This window comes from Procambarus clarkii, chromosome 22 (assembly GCF_040958095.1).
Source record: "Procambarus clarkii isolate CNS0578487 chromosome 22, FALCON_Pclarkii_2.0, whole genome shotgun sequence".
Taxonomy (NCBI): Eukaryota; Metazoa; Arthropoda; class Malacostraca; order Decapoda; family Cambaridae; genus Procambarus; species Procambarus clarkii.
The window spans coordinates 26,306,357-26,323,111 of NC_091171.1; the positions used below are offsets into that span (position 1 = coordinate 26,306,357).

The window sequence follows — 16,755 nt, forward strand, 5'->3', positions numbered from 1 at the left end:
ACAGTGTAATATGTCTGCTCCCTGGAAAGTACAGAAAATAGACGTCGAAATTGTACCCCTCAAGGTGAAAAAGATTCATCATGAACCGGGACAATTACGGTGTTTGTATGGAAGCATGATATCTCGGTTACCAAGAGGCAACAGTTTACATGTATATTGTGACGGGTCGGTGGCGGAGGATGGCAGGGCAGGGTGTGGTGTCCTAATAAGGGAATATACGGAGTTTGGGACTGTGGACAGGATAATTGAACTCCGGCTTAGTAATTATATATCATCCACACAAGCTGAACTGCAGGCCATTCTGGCGTGTTTGGAGGAAGTACGTCATGACGACAAAAATGTTTTTGTATTTGTCGATAGCCGAGGAGCACTGGAGTCCTTAAACAGTCGAAACCCAGTCTTCATGTCTATAGTTGAGGACTGTAAGAGAAGAATAACTGAGATACAGCTGAAAGGTTATAGTGTGAAATTCATGTGGATTCCATCTCATGTTGGAATAGTGCTCAACGAGGTGGCGGATGACTTGGCCAAACGTGCCACATCAAAACCACAAGTTGACAGTGAATGTGAATTCACAATGAGACAAATAAGAAGCAAAATCAGAAATATTCAGGCACAGGCAGGAGTGGAGAGGAGAGAGATAATGTATGAGAGAAGTCAAACCATGCAACACTACATGTATGTGAGTCAAAACACCCATTTCACTTATGGTAAAAGGAGAAATGCTTGGAGTGACTCCGTGTACATGCGGCTCAGGCTTGGGTACAAATATTACTGGGAATATGGGATAGATGTTCATGATAATGACACGAAGTGTAAACTATGTGGTATGTTAAGGTCTCACACCCTTGCCCATTATGTTCTTGATTGTCCGTTGATTAATGTATATAGAAACACTGAGATAAGGACTGTTCCTGAACAAATAGCCTGGATGTGTCACAACGGAAAGGTTGATGATATTCTTGAGAGATATAAGAATTTTGCACCAAGACTGTAATATTTTGTTGAATTATCTGCATGTCTCTTGCAAATTGTCTATACAGTATACCTCGGTCATAAAAGTATTTGTGTGTACGTCTGATACCATACTACTTGTGAAGGAGGAAATGTATATGTTTATCTCTCAGAATGTTTGGTAATATGTTTATTTGTGATGTGTGTCTATGTATGTATTAACACGTTGTACTGAATGGGGTGAGAATAGCTTGAGCTACCTCATCCCTTTGTGAGTATTTTACCTCAATAAACTTATTTCAAATTCAATTTCAATTTCATTCTCAGTGAAGGGTCATGCTGGTCGCCCCCACCCCCTGACTGACCCCCACCCCTCCCACACTCACTACTCCATCCCCCACCACTCCCTATCCCTTGCCATGCTTTTCTTATTCCTGCCAAATTCAGTTGTAAGCCTAGTTATTTCAGTTTCCCATGCCACTCTGCTCTTCTTGATTTCTTCTTGAATATAGTCCATAAACTCTCGTTTTTGTCTCTGAACGGATCCGTCTAATTACCACAAGCTACCACAAGCTACTACAAGCTACACAAGCTTCACAAGCTTCACAAAGCTTCCTGGCAATACGTTAGTAATGAATAAATATGATATGTTAGGTTAGGCTGACCTAACCTCACCTAACCTCACCTAACCTGACCTGACCTAACCTAACCTAACCTAACCTAACCTAACCTAACCTAACCTAGCCAAACCAAACCTAACCTAACCTAACCTAACCTAACCTAATCTAACCGACGCTTGGATCGTCGACTTGATTTGGCGTCACCAGCTCTTTATTTTCGTCAAATTTCTTTATAAAAAGATACTTTTTCAGATTAAAATTGTTTTTTCGTGTTGTACATTTACCACCAACATTATAATGAGTAAATATATCATATTTATTCATTACTAACGTATTGACAGGAAGCTTAGTGAAGCTTGTGTAGCTTGTGGTAGCTTGTGGTAATTAGACGGACCGCTCTGAACCTCGTCCTGTATCTTATTTAAAGATTTCACTTTTAATCCCCTGGATTAGATCACCTATCCAAACATCCCTCTTCTCTACAAATTTTCCAATCATCTTCTCCACAAACCTATCCTCTTCAATCATAATACTGCTGGACCTAGACGCCCTTCCTGACCTCGTCATTGCTATAATCCAACCTTACCCACAGGGGTTCCAATTACCTTACTGACCTGCTACTCAAAAGAGGCGAGTGAGTCTCCAAGCACCTTCCTACGTGGTGTAGGAAGGGTTGCTGCCAGGGGTGGTTATCTTGAGGTTATCTTGAGATGATTTCTGGGCTTTAGTGTCCCCGCGGCCCGGTCCTCGACCAGGCCTCCACCCCCAGGAAGCAGCCCGTGACAGGTGACTAACACCCAGGTACCTATTTTACTGCTAGGTAACAGGGGCATAGGGTGAAAGAAACTCTGCCCATTGTTTCTCGCCGGCGCCTGGGATCGAACCCAGAACCACAGGATCACAAGTCCCGTGTGCTGTCCGCTCGGCCGACCGACCCCATGAGGTCGGGTGAAGTCATGGTCGGTCACAGGTTGAGGCTGTGAAGTCACAGTCAGCGTGAGGTCTGCTCCACCCTTCACACTGCCACAATCCGTTCAACAACTATTTTTAATTACGCTATTTCTACTGTTTTCCTTCACTACCTTATAGTTTTAGTCAAAATCCAAGTTTTTTATTCACTCGTATCCACTTTTTCACTTTGAAGTAGCTTGATCATCCCTCCCACTGCTCTAGTGACCCAGGAGCTCCCAAACCCATGACCATCTAACATGACGATCACAACTTGTATGTGTGTGTGTGTGTGTGGTAGGGATGAAGGAGTAGCGGCTCCTTTTTTTTTGGCCCCGGAAAATAGACACCTTAGCGGCTCCTTTTTTTGCGGGGAAAAGGGTCCGCTAAGGTCTTAAAGGTTTCTTATGGGGAAAATTCGAGGCGAAAGGGTCCGCTAAGATCTTAAAGGTTTCTAATGGAGAAAATTCGAGGCGAAAGAGGTCTACTAAGGTCTTAAAAGCATCTTATGGGGAAAATAATTTCCGAGATCTTAGAAATTTCGTATAAAAATCAGGGCAAAGTCCGCTTTCGTATTACTGAGAATAAACTCTACCGTTATAAACAGATATTTTTAGACTGTATACTTTTAAGTAGAATTCTTACTAGGAAACTAGTATATGTCTATATAACTAAAATGGTATATTTCTACTTAACTAAAACTGTATCATTATCCGGCTACATGAGACGTCATTAATTACCTGGTCGGCCCCTCCCTCCCCCACGTCACCTGTTCCTGCCCCACACCCCCTTGCCAGACGCTGTCGCATAGCATGCCGTCGTTAAAAAAATATCAGGGTAGCCCCCCCCTCCCCCGCTCTACCTGTTTTAACCTTACCCTCTGTCTTTCATCGTTCCGTACAGCTATTTATATTCTAGACGTCGTAATGTTAGTTCCTTTACACCAAAACGAGTCATCAGATCTGTTTTACTCTGATACAATCCAACCGAGACACCTCAATATGACCTTCAACACGTAAGCCATTAAGTTGCCCCGAGGCTACCTAAGTCGCCCCAGGCTACCTAAGTCGCCCCAGGCTACCTAAGTCGCCCCAGGCTACCTAAGTTACCCCAGGCTACCTAAGTCGCCCCAGGCTACCTAAGTCGCCCCAGGCTACCTAAGTCGCCCCAGGCTACCTAAGTCGCCCCAGGCTACCTAAGTCGCCCCAGGCTACCTAAGTCGCCCCAGGCTACCTAAGTCGCCCCAGGCTACCTAAGTCGCCCCAGGCTACCTAAGTCGCCCCAGGCTACCTAAGTCGCCCCAGGCTACCTAAGTCGCCCCAGGCTACCTAAGTCGCCCCAGGCTACCTAAGTCGCCCCAGGCTACCTAAGTCGCCCCAGGCTACCTAAGTCGCCCCAGGCTACCTAAGTCGCCCCAGGCTACCTAAGTCGCCCCAGGCTACCTAAGTCGCCCCCAGGCTACCTAAGTCGCCCCAGGCTACCTAAGTCGCCCCAGGCTACCTAAGTCGCCCCAGGCTACCTAAATCGCCCCAGGCTACCTAAGTCGCCCCAGGCTACCTAAGTCGCCCCCAGGCTACCTAAGTCGCCCCAGGCTACCTAAGTCGCCCCAGGCTACCTAAGTCGCCCTAGGCTACCTAAGTCGCCCCAGGCTACCTAAGTCGCCCCCGGGCTACCTAAGTCGCCCCAGGCTACCTAATTCGCCCCAGGCTACCTAAGTCGCCCCAGGTTACCTAAGTCACCCCAGGCTACCTAAGTCGCCCCAGGCTACCTAAGTCGCCCCAGGCTACCTGGCCCTAGGCTACCTGGCCCTAGGCTACCTAAGTCGCCCCAGGCTACCTGGCCCTAGGCTACCTGGCCCTAGGCTACCTAAGTCGCCCCAGGCTACCTAAGTCGCCCCAGGCTACCTAAATCGCCCCAGGCTACCTAAGTCGCCCCAGGCTACCTAAGTCGCCCCCAGGCTACCTAAGTCGCCCCAGGCTACCTAAGTCGCCCCAGGCTACCTAAGTCGCCCCAGGCTACCTAAGTCGCCCCAGGCTACCTAAGTCGCCCCCAGGCTACCTAAGTCGCCCCAGGCTACCTAAGTCGCCCCAGGCTACCTAAGTCGCCCCAGGCTACCTAAGTCGCCCCAGGCTACCTAAGTCGCCCCCAGGCTACCTAAGTCGCCCCAGGCTACCTAAGTCGCCCCAGGCTACCTAATTCGCCCCAGGCTACCTAAGTCGGCCCAGGCTACCTAAGTCGCCCCAGGCTACCTAAGTCGCCCCAGGCTACCTGGCCCTAGGCTACCTGGCCCTAGGCTACCTAAGTCGCCCCAGGCTACATGGCCCTAGGCTACCTGGCCCTAGGCTACCTAAGTCGCCCCAGGCTACCTAAGTCGCCCCAGGCTACCTAAGTCGCCCCAGGCTACCTAAGTCGCCCCAGGCTACCTAAGTCGCCCCAGGCTACCTAAGTCGCCCCAGGCTACCTGGCTCTAGGCTACCTGGCCCTAGGCTACCTAAGTCGCCCCAGGCTACCTAAGTCGCCCCAGGCTGCCTAAGTCGCCCCAGGCTACCTAAGTCCCCCCAGGCTACCTAAGTCGCCCCAGGCTACCTGGCCCTAGGTACACCTGACCATTAAACTACCTGCCCGCCGTCCCTCAGTCATTGCCAGCCTTCACCACCGTAATAATTTATAATATTCAATAAGCATTAATAAAACGTATTTATTAATTTTTTTATTTATTCACCTAATTTATATTTTTGCTCAAACCTTTTGCAAACTAAACCAAACAAGCCTTATTTTTGCCCACATTTTGCCCAAACCCCCCCTCTACAGTTTTCAAAATATCAGATATATCGCAAATCTGACTCATGAGCGTTATTTTTGAGCCGAATTCTGGTTCACTGCACATATTGGGAGTTTGAAATTATGACTTTTTATACCGAAAATATGCCAATTAGTGAAAACGGCGATGAGTCACATTTTGCCCAAACTCTCCTACAGTTTTCAAAATATCGGAAATATCACAAATCTGACTCATGAGCGTTATTTTTGAGCCGATTTCTGACTCACTGTACATATTTTGAATTTGAAAATATAACAATTTGTGAAAACAACAATGAGTCACATTTTGCCCAAACCTCCCCTACAGTTTTCAGAATATCGGAAAAATCGCAAATCTCTCTCATGAGCGTTATTTTTTATCCTAATTCTGACTCACTGCACATATTTGGAGTTTGAAATTACGACTATTTATATCGAAAATATGCCAAATAGTAAAAACAGCGATGGGTCCCAATTTACCCAAACCCCCCCTACAGTTATCAGAATATCGGAAATATCACAAATCTGACTCATGAGCGTTATTTTTGAGCCGATTTCTGACTCACAGCACATATTTTGAGTTTGAAAATATGCCAATTTGTGAAAACGGCGATAACCCCTCCCCCCCCCCAAAAAAAAAGAACCACTAAGGCGTCTATTTTCCGGGGGCCCCCAAAAAAGGAGCCGCTACGCCTTCATCCCTACTACTCCACATGTGTGTGTGTGTGTGTGTGTGTGTGTGTGTGTGTGTGTGTGTGTGTGTGTGTGTGTGTGTGTGTGTGTGTGTGTGTGTGTGTGTGTGTGTGTGTGTGTGTGTGTGTGTGTGTGTGTGTGTGTGTGTGTGTGTGTACACAGTTGATATAAAAAATACAAATATCACCCTATAATCATCAGTACCATAACAAATTCGACTGAATCAAAGCTGTACAAAAGTTGAAGACACCATAAGGTGTATGATCACGGAGTCCTCGTGGTGATGATAACGACCACAGAGTCATCACCGACTGATACCATCACAGTCCTGCCCGCAACACTCTTCAATAAATGATTAACTGCGCTGTAACTGATAAGATTGCAGAAATAACAAATAGGCAATTACTTTCATTTAATATTTCGCGGGAGGTCATCAACATTCACCAGACGTCTCGCGCGACCACCAACAAACACAAGACAATGTGTAATGTATTGTTATGTAAATAATCAACCAACAACGATGAAAAAAAGGACAAGAAAGTGTCGAGGTTTCGGCCCGTCCTGAACCCATATAAAAGTCGCTACATGTTCAATTCGCCATAATATTTGTTCAAGACAAACAGAAACGTCAACACACTTCCTTCCTTTGCTGATGTGTGTGTGTTGGGGTGTGTTCCAAGCCGGGCTGCTGGGACACTCCCTGCACAGTACCTTATAACTCCGACGGGTTAACAAAGGGGCTTCACGGGGCGGCGTTGCGTGGGAAGGGTGGCTCTGTGGGCTCCAGGTGTGAGTCGTGTGTCAAGTATTTTTCTTTCATACGCGGGTCGGGGCGGAGCCGGGTGAGGCGGGGGCCGGCCGGCCAGATGCTGGATTGAAGAACATTTGGTCAGTGTTTATGAGGGCTGGTTCGGGATTCAAACTGTAATCTTCAATCTCTTGTCTAAGATGAAGGAAGATAAATACACATGACCACATCACTGTACTTGGTGACTAAGAGCACGTGACCTCATGTCTGGAACTCTGAGGTGACCTCATGTCTGGAACTCTGAGGTGACCTCATGTGCGGAACTCTGAGGTGACCTCATGTCTGGAACTCTGAGGTGACCTCATGTGCGGAACTCTGAGGTGACCTCATGTCTGGAACTCTGAGGTGACCTCATGTGCGGAACTCTGAGGTGACCTCATGTCTGGAACTCTGAGGTGACCTCATGTGCGGAACTCTGAGGTGACCTCATGTCTGGAACTCTGAGGTGACCTCATGTCTGGAACTCTGAGGTGACCTCATGTGCGGAACTCTGAGGTAACCTCATGTGTGGAACTGTGAGGTGACCTCGTATGTGTCGGTTACATGTTGTCAGCAACATTGTGACCTATTGTGTGTGCTTGTGTCTCAGCGGGAGTGAATATTAACTCACAGACAACACAAGCCGCCTTATTATATGTTCAGTTCTTCAAGAGCTCCAGAGGTTAGATGGACAAAGCCGGACGTTCTTAGAAGGGAAAGTTTGAATGTCAAAAGGTTGATGAAAAAAAAGGCAGGAGGGTTGGGCAGGCGACCCAGTGATGCGCGCGCTTTGTGTAGGAGACAGATGATCAAACCCCATATATAACTCAGGTCCTGTTCCATGTTAGGCTAAGACTCCACAGTGTCGCAAGCCTGTAAAGGGACAAAGTGTTCATCGACCACCTGCGTATCCACTGAACAAAAGTCTGTAACTCTTACCTCGATCATGGCTCCAAAACAAAGAGCTGGTCGACTCCAGCCTCGCCACAACCAGCTGGTCGACTCCAGCCTCGCCACAACCAGCTGGTCGACTCCAGCCTCGCCACAACCAGCTGGTCGACTCCAGCCTCGCCACAACCAGCCCGGTCTCATGAGGTTTCCCAGCGTCAAGAAACTGTTGTACTAAAGCGCCCATTATCCTAACCTTCCAGAGAATCCAAAACAGAACACGGGAATATGTCAATTTCGCGAGCCAGCCGCTTCCATTTTCTAGTACAACCATTTTTGGCCCTAGGTAGATTAGAAGTCAAAATGCGACGCTCTATTAGGAGGACGGGTTGCACGCCGTGCAGATGGGTATGGTACATCATACAACAGGGGCCAGCATACTCTGGAAACTCAACAGTTAAATTATCCATGAATTAGCAAAAAAAAAAAAAATACACACACCACAACACACACTATAACACACGCCACACGTCAATAAGGTCCTCATGTTGTACGGAAAGGGGCCATAAAACCATCATTCTAAGCTTTGGAGCTTAAATGATAAACATGACGCTCCTCAACACACTGTGGAACCATAAAAAGACCATCAGGGAACCTTGAAAGGTCACCAGGACCAAACACAGAGAATTAGATGTAACATTAACCAGACTAAGGCTGGGACACACCACACTAGCACCACACAAACGTAAGTGCACCACACACATAAATGAACATTGCATTCACTGTTCCACAGACAATTCAACCCGCGTAAAACTAAATCCTGTAACCCTTCTGAGATAACAACAACCCTAATCTATAAAAAGACCTCAAGATTTTTTAACTCCTGGAATAGCATTGCTCTATAATTAATCACTGGAGCCCAAAGCCTTCCCGGATGCTTTTAAAATGGGTAAAGTCATTCCAGTCCATAAGAGTGGAGATCTCACTGAAATATTTTTTTTTAGACAAATATGAATCTTTCCCACCTTGTCCAAAATCTTTGAGAAACTCATGTACAAACAGTTATATTCCTTTCTCGATAATCACAATATACTCAGTTCAAACCAGTGTACCCTCAGGCCCCATAAAAGCACAAATAATACTCTAATAAATATGCTTAACCTAATGCATGCAACTCTTGACAAAAATTAGTACCCCATTGGTCTGTTTGTTGACCTACGTAAAGTTTTTGACACTGTTAACGACAATAACCTTCTCCAACTCCAACACTATGGAGTCAGAGGCCACTCCCTTCAGTACTTGAAATCTTAACTCAGTGACAGGAGCAGTATGTTTCAGTGAACGATGCTACTTCTCCCACTCTGCCAATTAACATTGGCGTTCCGCAGGGTAGTATACTTGGTCCACTCCTCTTTCTCATATATATATATCAATGATGTTCCAAGCCCCACACAACATTTGAAGCCATTTCTATTTGCTGATGATGCAACCTTCATTTTCTCACGTGCTAACCCACTTATTATAAATGATATGGTGAATACTGAACTTAATCAAGTCTATTTGTGGCTGACTACTAGCAAAATTACCCTAATCATAGATAAGGCATTTTACATTTTGTTTGGTAACAAGCCCAACAATTAAATTAATTTAAGAATTAACAATACCTAAATTGCGAGCAGAGTAGATGGAAAGTTCCTTGGTATTCTTCACATTGACAACAAACTAAATTTCCATTGCGAAATACAAAATATTACTAAAAGGGTTATAAAAACAGTAGGCATTCTCTCTAAAGTCAGATACTCTGTTTCTCGCCCTACACAATCGACTTGATAATGGTCCAGGATTTGTTATTTTCCATGAACGTTCTCAATGTGTTAACTTCCTTCTCCTTTAGTATTGTTTTTACACCCTCACACTTTTAGTTAAATTTGCTTGTCTATTTTATATTTTACCCAAAATACTATGTGTAATAGTGGCTTCATTAGTATGTGTACCCCCTCTCCCTACACTTGTACATTACTCTTTTGTTCTTTGTTCATACATTCTTTTGAATAAACATTACTATTAAGTAATGGTAATGTCTTCTCATAGACACAAAAACAGAAGATAAAACCCCACAATTGTGTATTTGTGAAATTTATGTAAGGAATTTACACCAAGTCTTTCATACTCTCCTGAGTGCTTTCTCAAGGTCTGAGTGAGTGATTAGGAGGAAACTTACATCTCAACTTCTAACCTTATTAGAGATTAGAGGAGATCCTTCTCATCTCATTAGATAAGGACTTAGGATGGTTTGGGGGGGGGGGAAGGAATGGTGCCCAACCACTTGGACGGTCGGGGATTAAATCCCGACCTGCAAGAAGCGAGGCCGTGGCTCTACCGTCCAGCCCAAATGGCTGGACCCAGTACTGATTAAACCATTAATGGTAGCAGAGGCGAGCCCTCCTCGCCCGGGACATGAAGGAGAGGCTCTGAACCGCTAATCCTGAATGGTAGACCTATCGGGGATGTTCAAGTATCTCACGGGGGTTCAGTATCTGCTCTTGTGCGTAGCATTTAGAAGGATTCTGTAGCATTAAGCAGGATTCTGTAACATTAAGAAGGAGTCTATAGCATTTAGAAGGATTCTGTAGTATTTAGAAGGATTCTGTAGCATTAAGAAGGATTTTGTAGCATTAAGCAGGATTCTGTAGCGTTTAGAAGGGTTCTGTAGCGTTTAGAAGGATTCTATAGCATTTAGAAGGATTCTGTAGTATTTAGAAGGATTCTGTAGTATTTAGAAGGATTCTGTAGCATTAAGAAGGATTCTGTAGCATTGAGCAGGATTCTGTAGCGTTTAGAAGGGTTCTGTAGCATTTAGAAGGATTCTGTAGCATTTAGAAGGATTCTGTAGCATTTAGAAGGATTCTGTAGCATTTAGAAGGATTCTGTAGCATTTAGAAGGATTCTGTAGCATTTAGAAGGATTCTGTAGCATTTAGAAGGATTCTGTAGCATTTAGAAGGATTCTGTAGCATTTAGAAGGATTCTGTAGCATTTAGAAGGATTCTGTAGCATTTAGAAGGATTCTGTAGCATTTAGAAGGATTCGGTAGCATTTAGAAGGATTTTCCGATCAAAATAGTGAAAGAGCTGTTCGCGGGTTTGGGCTCACAATACACCTGACCTTTGACCTGGAGGGCTCCACAGCACAAGAGATCACAGCCCCCCCCCCCCCATCCTCCCCTCAGAAAAAATAGATTAAAAAAAGTGTGAAAAATAAACAAAGTCCCAATGGAGGGTAAAGAATAGTAAATAGTGGAATGGTGGTTGAGAAGGTGGGTGGACCCCGGTCACCTCTACTGGACCCCGGTCACCTCTACTGGACCCCCGGTCACCTCTACTGGACCCCCGGTCACCTCTACTGGAACCCGGTCACCTCTACTGGACCCCGGTCACCTCTACTGGACCCCCGGTCACCTCTACTGGTTCTCGGTCACCTCTACTGGACCCCGGTCACCACTACTGGACCCCGGTCACCTCTACTGGACCCCGGTCACCTCTACTGGACCCCGGTCACCACTACTGGACCCCGGTCACCTCTACTGGACCCCGGTCACCTCTACTGGACCCCCGGTCACCTCTACTGGAACCCGGTCACCTCTACTGGACCCCGGTCACCTCTACTGGACCCCCGGTCACCTCTACTGGTTCTCGGTCACCTCTACTGGACCCCGGTCACCACTACTGGACCCCGGTCACCTCTACTGGACCCCGGTCACCTCTACTGGACCCCGGTCACCACTACTGGACCCCGGTCACCTCTACTGGACCCCGGTCACCTCTACTGGACCCCGGTCACCACTACTGGTTGTCGGTCACCTCTACTGGACCCCGGTCACCACTACTGGACCCCGGTCACCACTACTGGACCCCGGTCACCTCTACTGGACCCCGGTCACCTCTACTGGACCCCGGTCACCTCTACTGGACCCCGGTCACCTCTACTGGTTCTCGGTCACCTCTACTGGACCCCGGTCACCTCTACTGGACCCCGGTCACCACTACTGGTTCTCGGTCACCTCTACTGGACCCCGGTCACCTCTACTGGACCCTTCAGTGGTGTTGAGGACTGGTGGTGAGGTCGGCCATCTTGCTCTGTGTGTTTGCTCTTCATGCTCCTGTCTGTTGAGGCTTCAAGTATTGTGTGTACTCACCTAGTTGTGCTTGCGGGGGTTGAGCTGTGGCTCTTTGGTCCCGCCTCTCAACTGTCAACCAACTGATGTACAGGTTCCTGAGCCTACTGGGCTCTATCATATCTACATTTGAAACTGTGTATGGAGTCAGCCTCCACCACAGCACTGCCTAATGCATTCCACTTGTTAACTACTCTGACATTGGAGAAGTTCTTTCTAACGTCCCTGTGGCTCATTTGCGTGCGTGTGTGTACTCACCTATTTTTGCTTGCAGGATCGAGCATTGACTCTTGGATCCCGCCTTTCCAACTATCGGTTGTTTACAGCAATGACTCCTGTCCCATTTCCCTATCATATGTGTGTGTGTGTGTGTGTGTGTGTGTGTGTGTGTGTGTGTGTGTGTGTGTGTGTGTGTGTGTGTGTGTGTGTGTGTGTGTGTGTGTGTGTGTGTGTGTGTGTGTGTGTGTGTGTGTGGCTCATTTCGCCACCTCTGTCCCCTTGTTCGCGTACCACTCATGTTAAACAGTTATCTTTATCTACCCTGTCAATTCCTCGGAGTATTTTGTAGGTTGTGATCATGTCTTCCCTAACTCTTCTGTCTCCCCGCGACGTAAGGTGCATTTCACGCAGCCTTTCCTCGTAACTCATGCCTCTTAGTTCTGGGACTAGTCTAGTGGCATACCTCTGAACTTTTTCCAGCTTCGTCTTGTCCTTGAGTGCGGGCTCCATGCTGGGGCCCGCAATGTGTGTGTGAGTGTGAATCACGAAGAAATTAACACGTGATGAGCAATGTGACAATGTCAGACCACGCAGGAAGGATTAAGAGAGGAATTTCCTTAAGTATTTTCTTATTTTCGTACTTAATAATACATCTTCAGAAGGATGGATTTACAGTTGTTCTTGTTGTTTTAGATTTTAGGTTTTACAGAGAGAGAGAGAGAGAGAGTGAGAGAGAGAGAGAGAGAGAGAGAGAGAGAGAGAGAGAGAGAGAGAGAGAGAGAGAGAGAGAGAGAGAGAGAGAGAGAGAGAGAGAGAGAGAGAGAGAGAGAGAGAGAGAGAGAGAGAGAGAGAGAGAGAGAGAGAGAGAGAGAGAGAGAAGGGGGGGGGGGAGGAGAGGGGGGAGATGAGAGAGAGAAAGTGTAGGAGAATGTGAGTGAATGAGTATTCTTTCAGGACAGTGTCAACAAGCCTAACACCTAATTTCCAGTCTTTGTTGACGTTGGGGGCAGGAGGGGGTGGGTGGGGGTGGGTGGGGGTGGGTGGGCCAGGGAGAAGCTTTGTTCCGTGCCTGACCACCCCCACCACCCCCACCATCCCCCCTCGTCTTGCTGTTCCACCCTGGCGATACACAGTCTCTGTGCAAATGATATCATTCTCTGTGCAATGATATGCAGACCTATGTATGGGCAGCGAAGGCCGGTCACGGAGAAACAAGATACACTGGGCCGTATAAAAAAATCATATAAATATATGTATGTACACGCTGTGTATACATGGAGAATGTATAGCCATCAGCTGCAGAGAGAGGGGGGGAGAGAGGGGAGTGATGTTGACTCTATCAGAGAGTGTTCTCCAAGCTTTGAAAGTTGAATAGGTGTGAAGGGAATAGGGTTTGGTCTTGGTGGGGTTGCGGGGGAAGGAGTCGACGTATTTCGTTTTGAGAGGGGGGGGAGGGGAGGTGTTGACTGTGTTGGAGATGGTGTTGAGGGCCGTGGAGGAGGGAGGGGGGTGCTGCGGGTGGTAGGGGGGGAACGTAATAAAAACACAGAGCGCTGTGGAGGACGTATTGTAGATGCAAGTATTTGGGGTTATTGGGTCTTGTTGACACCTGATGGCTCCTTCCATCTTCCTGAACCTTCACGGGTGTTTAGGCGAGTCTTTACGGTGACGACGATAGCTCAGAATTGTTAAAAGCTAGTTTAGGGTCACAACAATAGGGTTTGAGGTTCGGTTCGGTTCGGTTAGGTTAGGCTGGGTTAGGTAGGTTAGGCTAGGCTTTGTTAAGTAAGATTAGGTAAGGCTATGTTTTTCTAGGTTAGGTTATGCTGGATTAGGTTGGCTAGGTTATGTTAGGTTAAATTAGGCTAGGTTAGGTTGGCTTAGGCTAGGCTAGTTAGCTAGGTTAGGTTAGGTTGGTTAGGCAGGCTATGTTAGGTTAACACAGGCTAGGTGATCATAGGGCCGTGAGGGTGAAAGCATTGCGAGATAAAAAAAAAACCATCAGACCTCAAATCACTCGACCAGTTCATGTTCTCGCTGTCCCATCACCGGTTTTCCCACCAGGAACCTCTAGCCGGGTCTCTCCTGAGATACGTATAACCGGTTCTCCTATGAGGGTACCTCACACCAAAACTCTGGTGAGAGATAGGGAGAACCAAGCGTTTGGCAACCCTTCCAGATTCCCACACTCCCCCAACGCCCCTGAAGACACACTCCCAACGCCCTCTGAAGACACACTCCTCAACGCCCCTGAAGACATACTCCTCAACGCTCCTGAAGACACACTCCTCAACGCCCCTGAAGACACACTCCTCAACGCTCCTGAAGACACACTCCTCAACGCCCCTGAAGACACACTCCTCAACGCCCCTTGAAGACACACTCCTCAACGCCCCTGAAGACACACTCCTCAACGCCCCTGAAGACACACTCCTCAACGCCCCTTGAAGACACACTCCTCAACGCCCCTGAAGACACACTCCTCAACGCCCCCTGAAGACGCACTCCTCAACGCCCTCTGAAGACACACTCCTCAACGCCCCTGAAGACACACTCCTCAACGCCCCTGAAGACACTCCTCAACGCCCCTGAAGACACTCTCCTCAACGCCCCTGAAGACACTCCTCAACGCCCCTGAAGACACACTCCTCAACGCCCCCTGAAGACACACTCCTCAACGCCCCTGAAGACACACTCCTCAACGCCCCTGAAGACACTCCTCAACGCTTCTGAAGGCACATACTCTTCAACGCCCCTGAAGACACTCTCCTCAACGCCCCTGAAGACACTCCTCAACGCCCCTGAAGACACACTCCTCAACGCCCCTGAAGACACTCCTCAACGCTCCTGAAGGCACACTCCTCAACGCCCCTGAAGACACTCCTCAACGCTCCTGAAGGCACATACTCTTCAACGCTCCTGAAGACACACTCCTCAACGCCCCTGAAGACACTCCTCAACGCTCCTGAAGGCACATACTCTTCAACGCCCCTGAAGACACACTCCTCAACACCCCTGAAGACACACTCCTCAACGCTCCTGAAGGCACATACTCTTCAACGCCCCTGAAGACACACTCCTCAACGCCCCTGAAGACACACTCCTCAACGCCCCTGAAGACACTCCTCAACGCTCCTGAAGGCACACTCCTCAACGCCCCTGAAGACACTCCTCAACGCTCCTGAAGGCACATACTCTTCAACGCTCCTGAAGACACACTCCTCAACGCCCCTGAAGACACTCCTCAACGCTCCTGAAGGCACATACTCTTCAACGCCCCTGAAGACACACTCCTCAACACCCCTGAAGACACACTCCTCAACGCTCCTGAAGGCACATACTCTTCAACGCCCCTGAAGACACACTCCTCAACGCCCCTGAAGACACACTCCTCAACGCCCCTGAAGACACTCCTCAACGCTCCTGAAGGCACATACTCTTCAACGCCCCTGAAGACACACTCCTCAACGCCCCTGAAGACACACTCCTCAACGCCCCTGAAGACACTCCTCAACGCTCCTGAAGGCACATACTCTTCAACGCCCCTGAAGACACACTCCTCAACGCCCCTGAAGACAAAAGAGACCAACAAAAGGTTCCTCCACAATGCTGGTCTTGAGAGACCATTGTGCTTACACCGTAGTCCCCCGCTTAGCGACGGTGACAACATTTTCTCCTTGCTGTTAGGTCTTGTGAAATATTTTGTTGACATTCCGGCCATTTGGTCTATGGTCCCTAAGTCCTTACTGTAACGGGAATACAGGACAAGCGTAATACAGTATTAACAGGGTGATTGAGTTTATAGAACAAAATTGCCGGGTAACGATCGACGTGCGATCGTTACCCGGCAACAGTTCCAAGAGTCAGAGAGAGAGAGAAAGACCTGGGGATTGATATCATGCCAGACCTGTCCCCTGAAACTCACATCAAGAGGATAACATCAGCGGCATATGCCAGGTTGGCTAACCTAAGAACGGCCTTTAGAAACTCGTGTAAGGAATCTTTCAGAACTTTGTATACCACATATGTCAGACCAATCGTGGAGTATGCAGCTCCAGCATGGAGTCCATATCTAGTCAAGCATAAGACTAAACTGGAAAAGGTTCAAAGGTTTGCCATCAGACTAGTACCCGAACTGAGGGGTATGAGCTACGAGGAGAGACTACGGGAATTCAACCTCGCGTCACTGGGAGACAGAAGAGTTAGGGGGACATGATCACCAAATACAAGATTCTCAGAGGAATTGATAGGGTAGATAAAAACAGACTTTTTAACACAAGGGGCACACGCACAAGGGAACACAGGTAGAAACTGAGTGCCCAAATGAGCCACAGAGATATTAGAAAGAACTTTTTTAGTGTCAGAGTGGTTGACAAATGGAATGCATTAGGAAGTGATGTGGTGGAGGCTGACTCCATACACAGTTTCAAGTGTAGATATGATAGAGCCCAATAGGCTCAGGAATCTGTACACCTGTTGATTGACGGTTGAGAGGCGGGACCAAAGAGCCAGAGCTCAACCCCCGCAAGCACAACTAAGTGAGTACACAGTTCACCAGCTCCTCCAGACCTTATTCATCCAATATAGTAAATAGATCAAGGAGCTAACAAGTATTGTAATAAATACGTATAAAGCGTGACAGTGTTACGAACTTTGATTCGTACCTTGGTGGCG

General features: G+C 47.6%; 2 protein-coding genes across 2 annotated transcripts in view; one reads left to right on the plus strand and one right to left on the minus strand.

The window, feature by feature from the left end:
* The window catches only part of LOC123758309 (U-scoloptoxin(01)-Cw1a-like), a 207,017-nt gene that overhangs the window by 177,713 nt on the left and 12,549 nt on the right, over nucleotides 1-16,755 (plus strand). The gene's annotated exons all lie outside the window — the stretch shown is intronic.
* LOC138367466 (uncharacterized) lies at nucleotides 14,898-15,793 on the minus strand. The gene is made up of 2 exons (XM_069329129.1): nucleotides 15,423-15,793; nucleotides 14,898-15,120 (listed from the first exon to the last, which is right to left on the minus strand). Exons 1-2 carry the CDS (start codon nucleotides 15,791-15,793, stop codon nucleotides 14,898-14,900), a joined length of 594 nt encoding a protein of 197 aa, XP_069185230.1.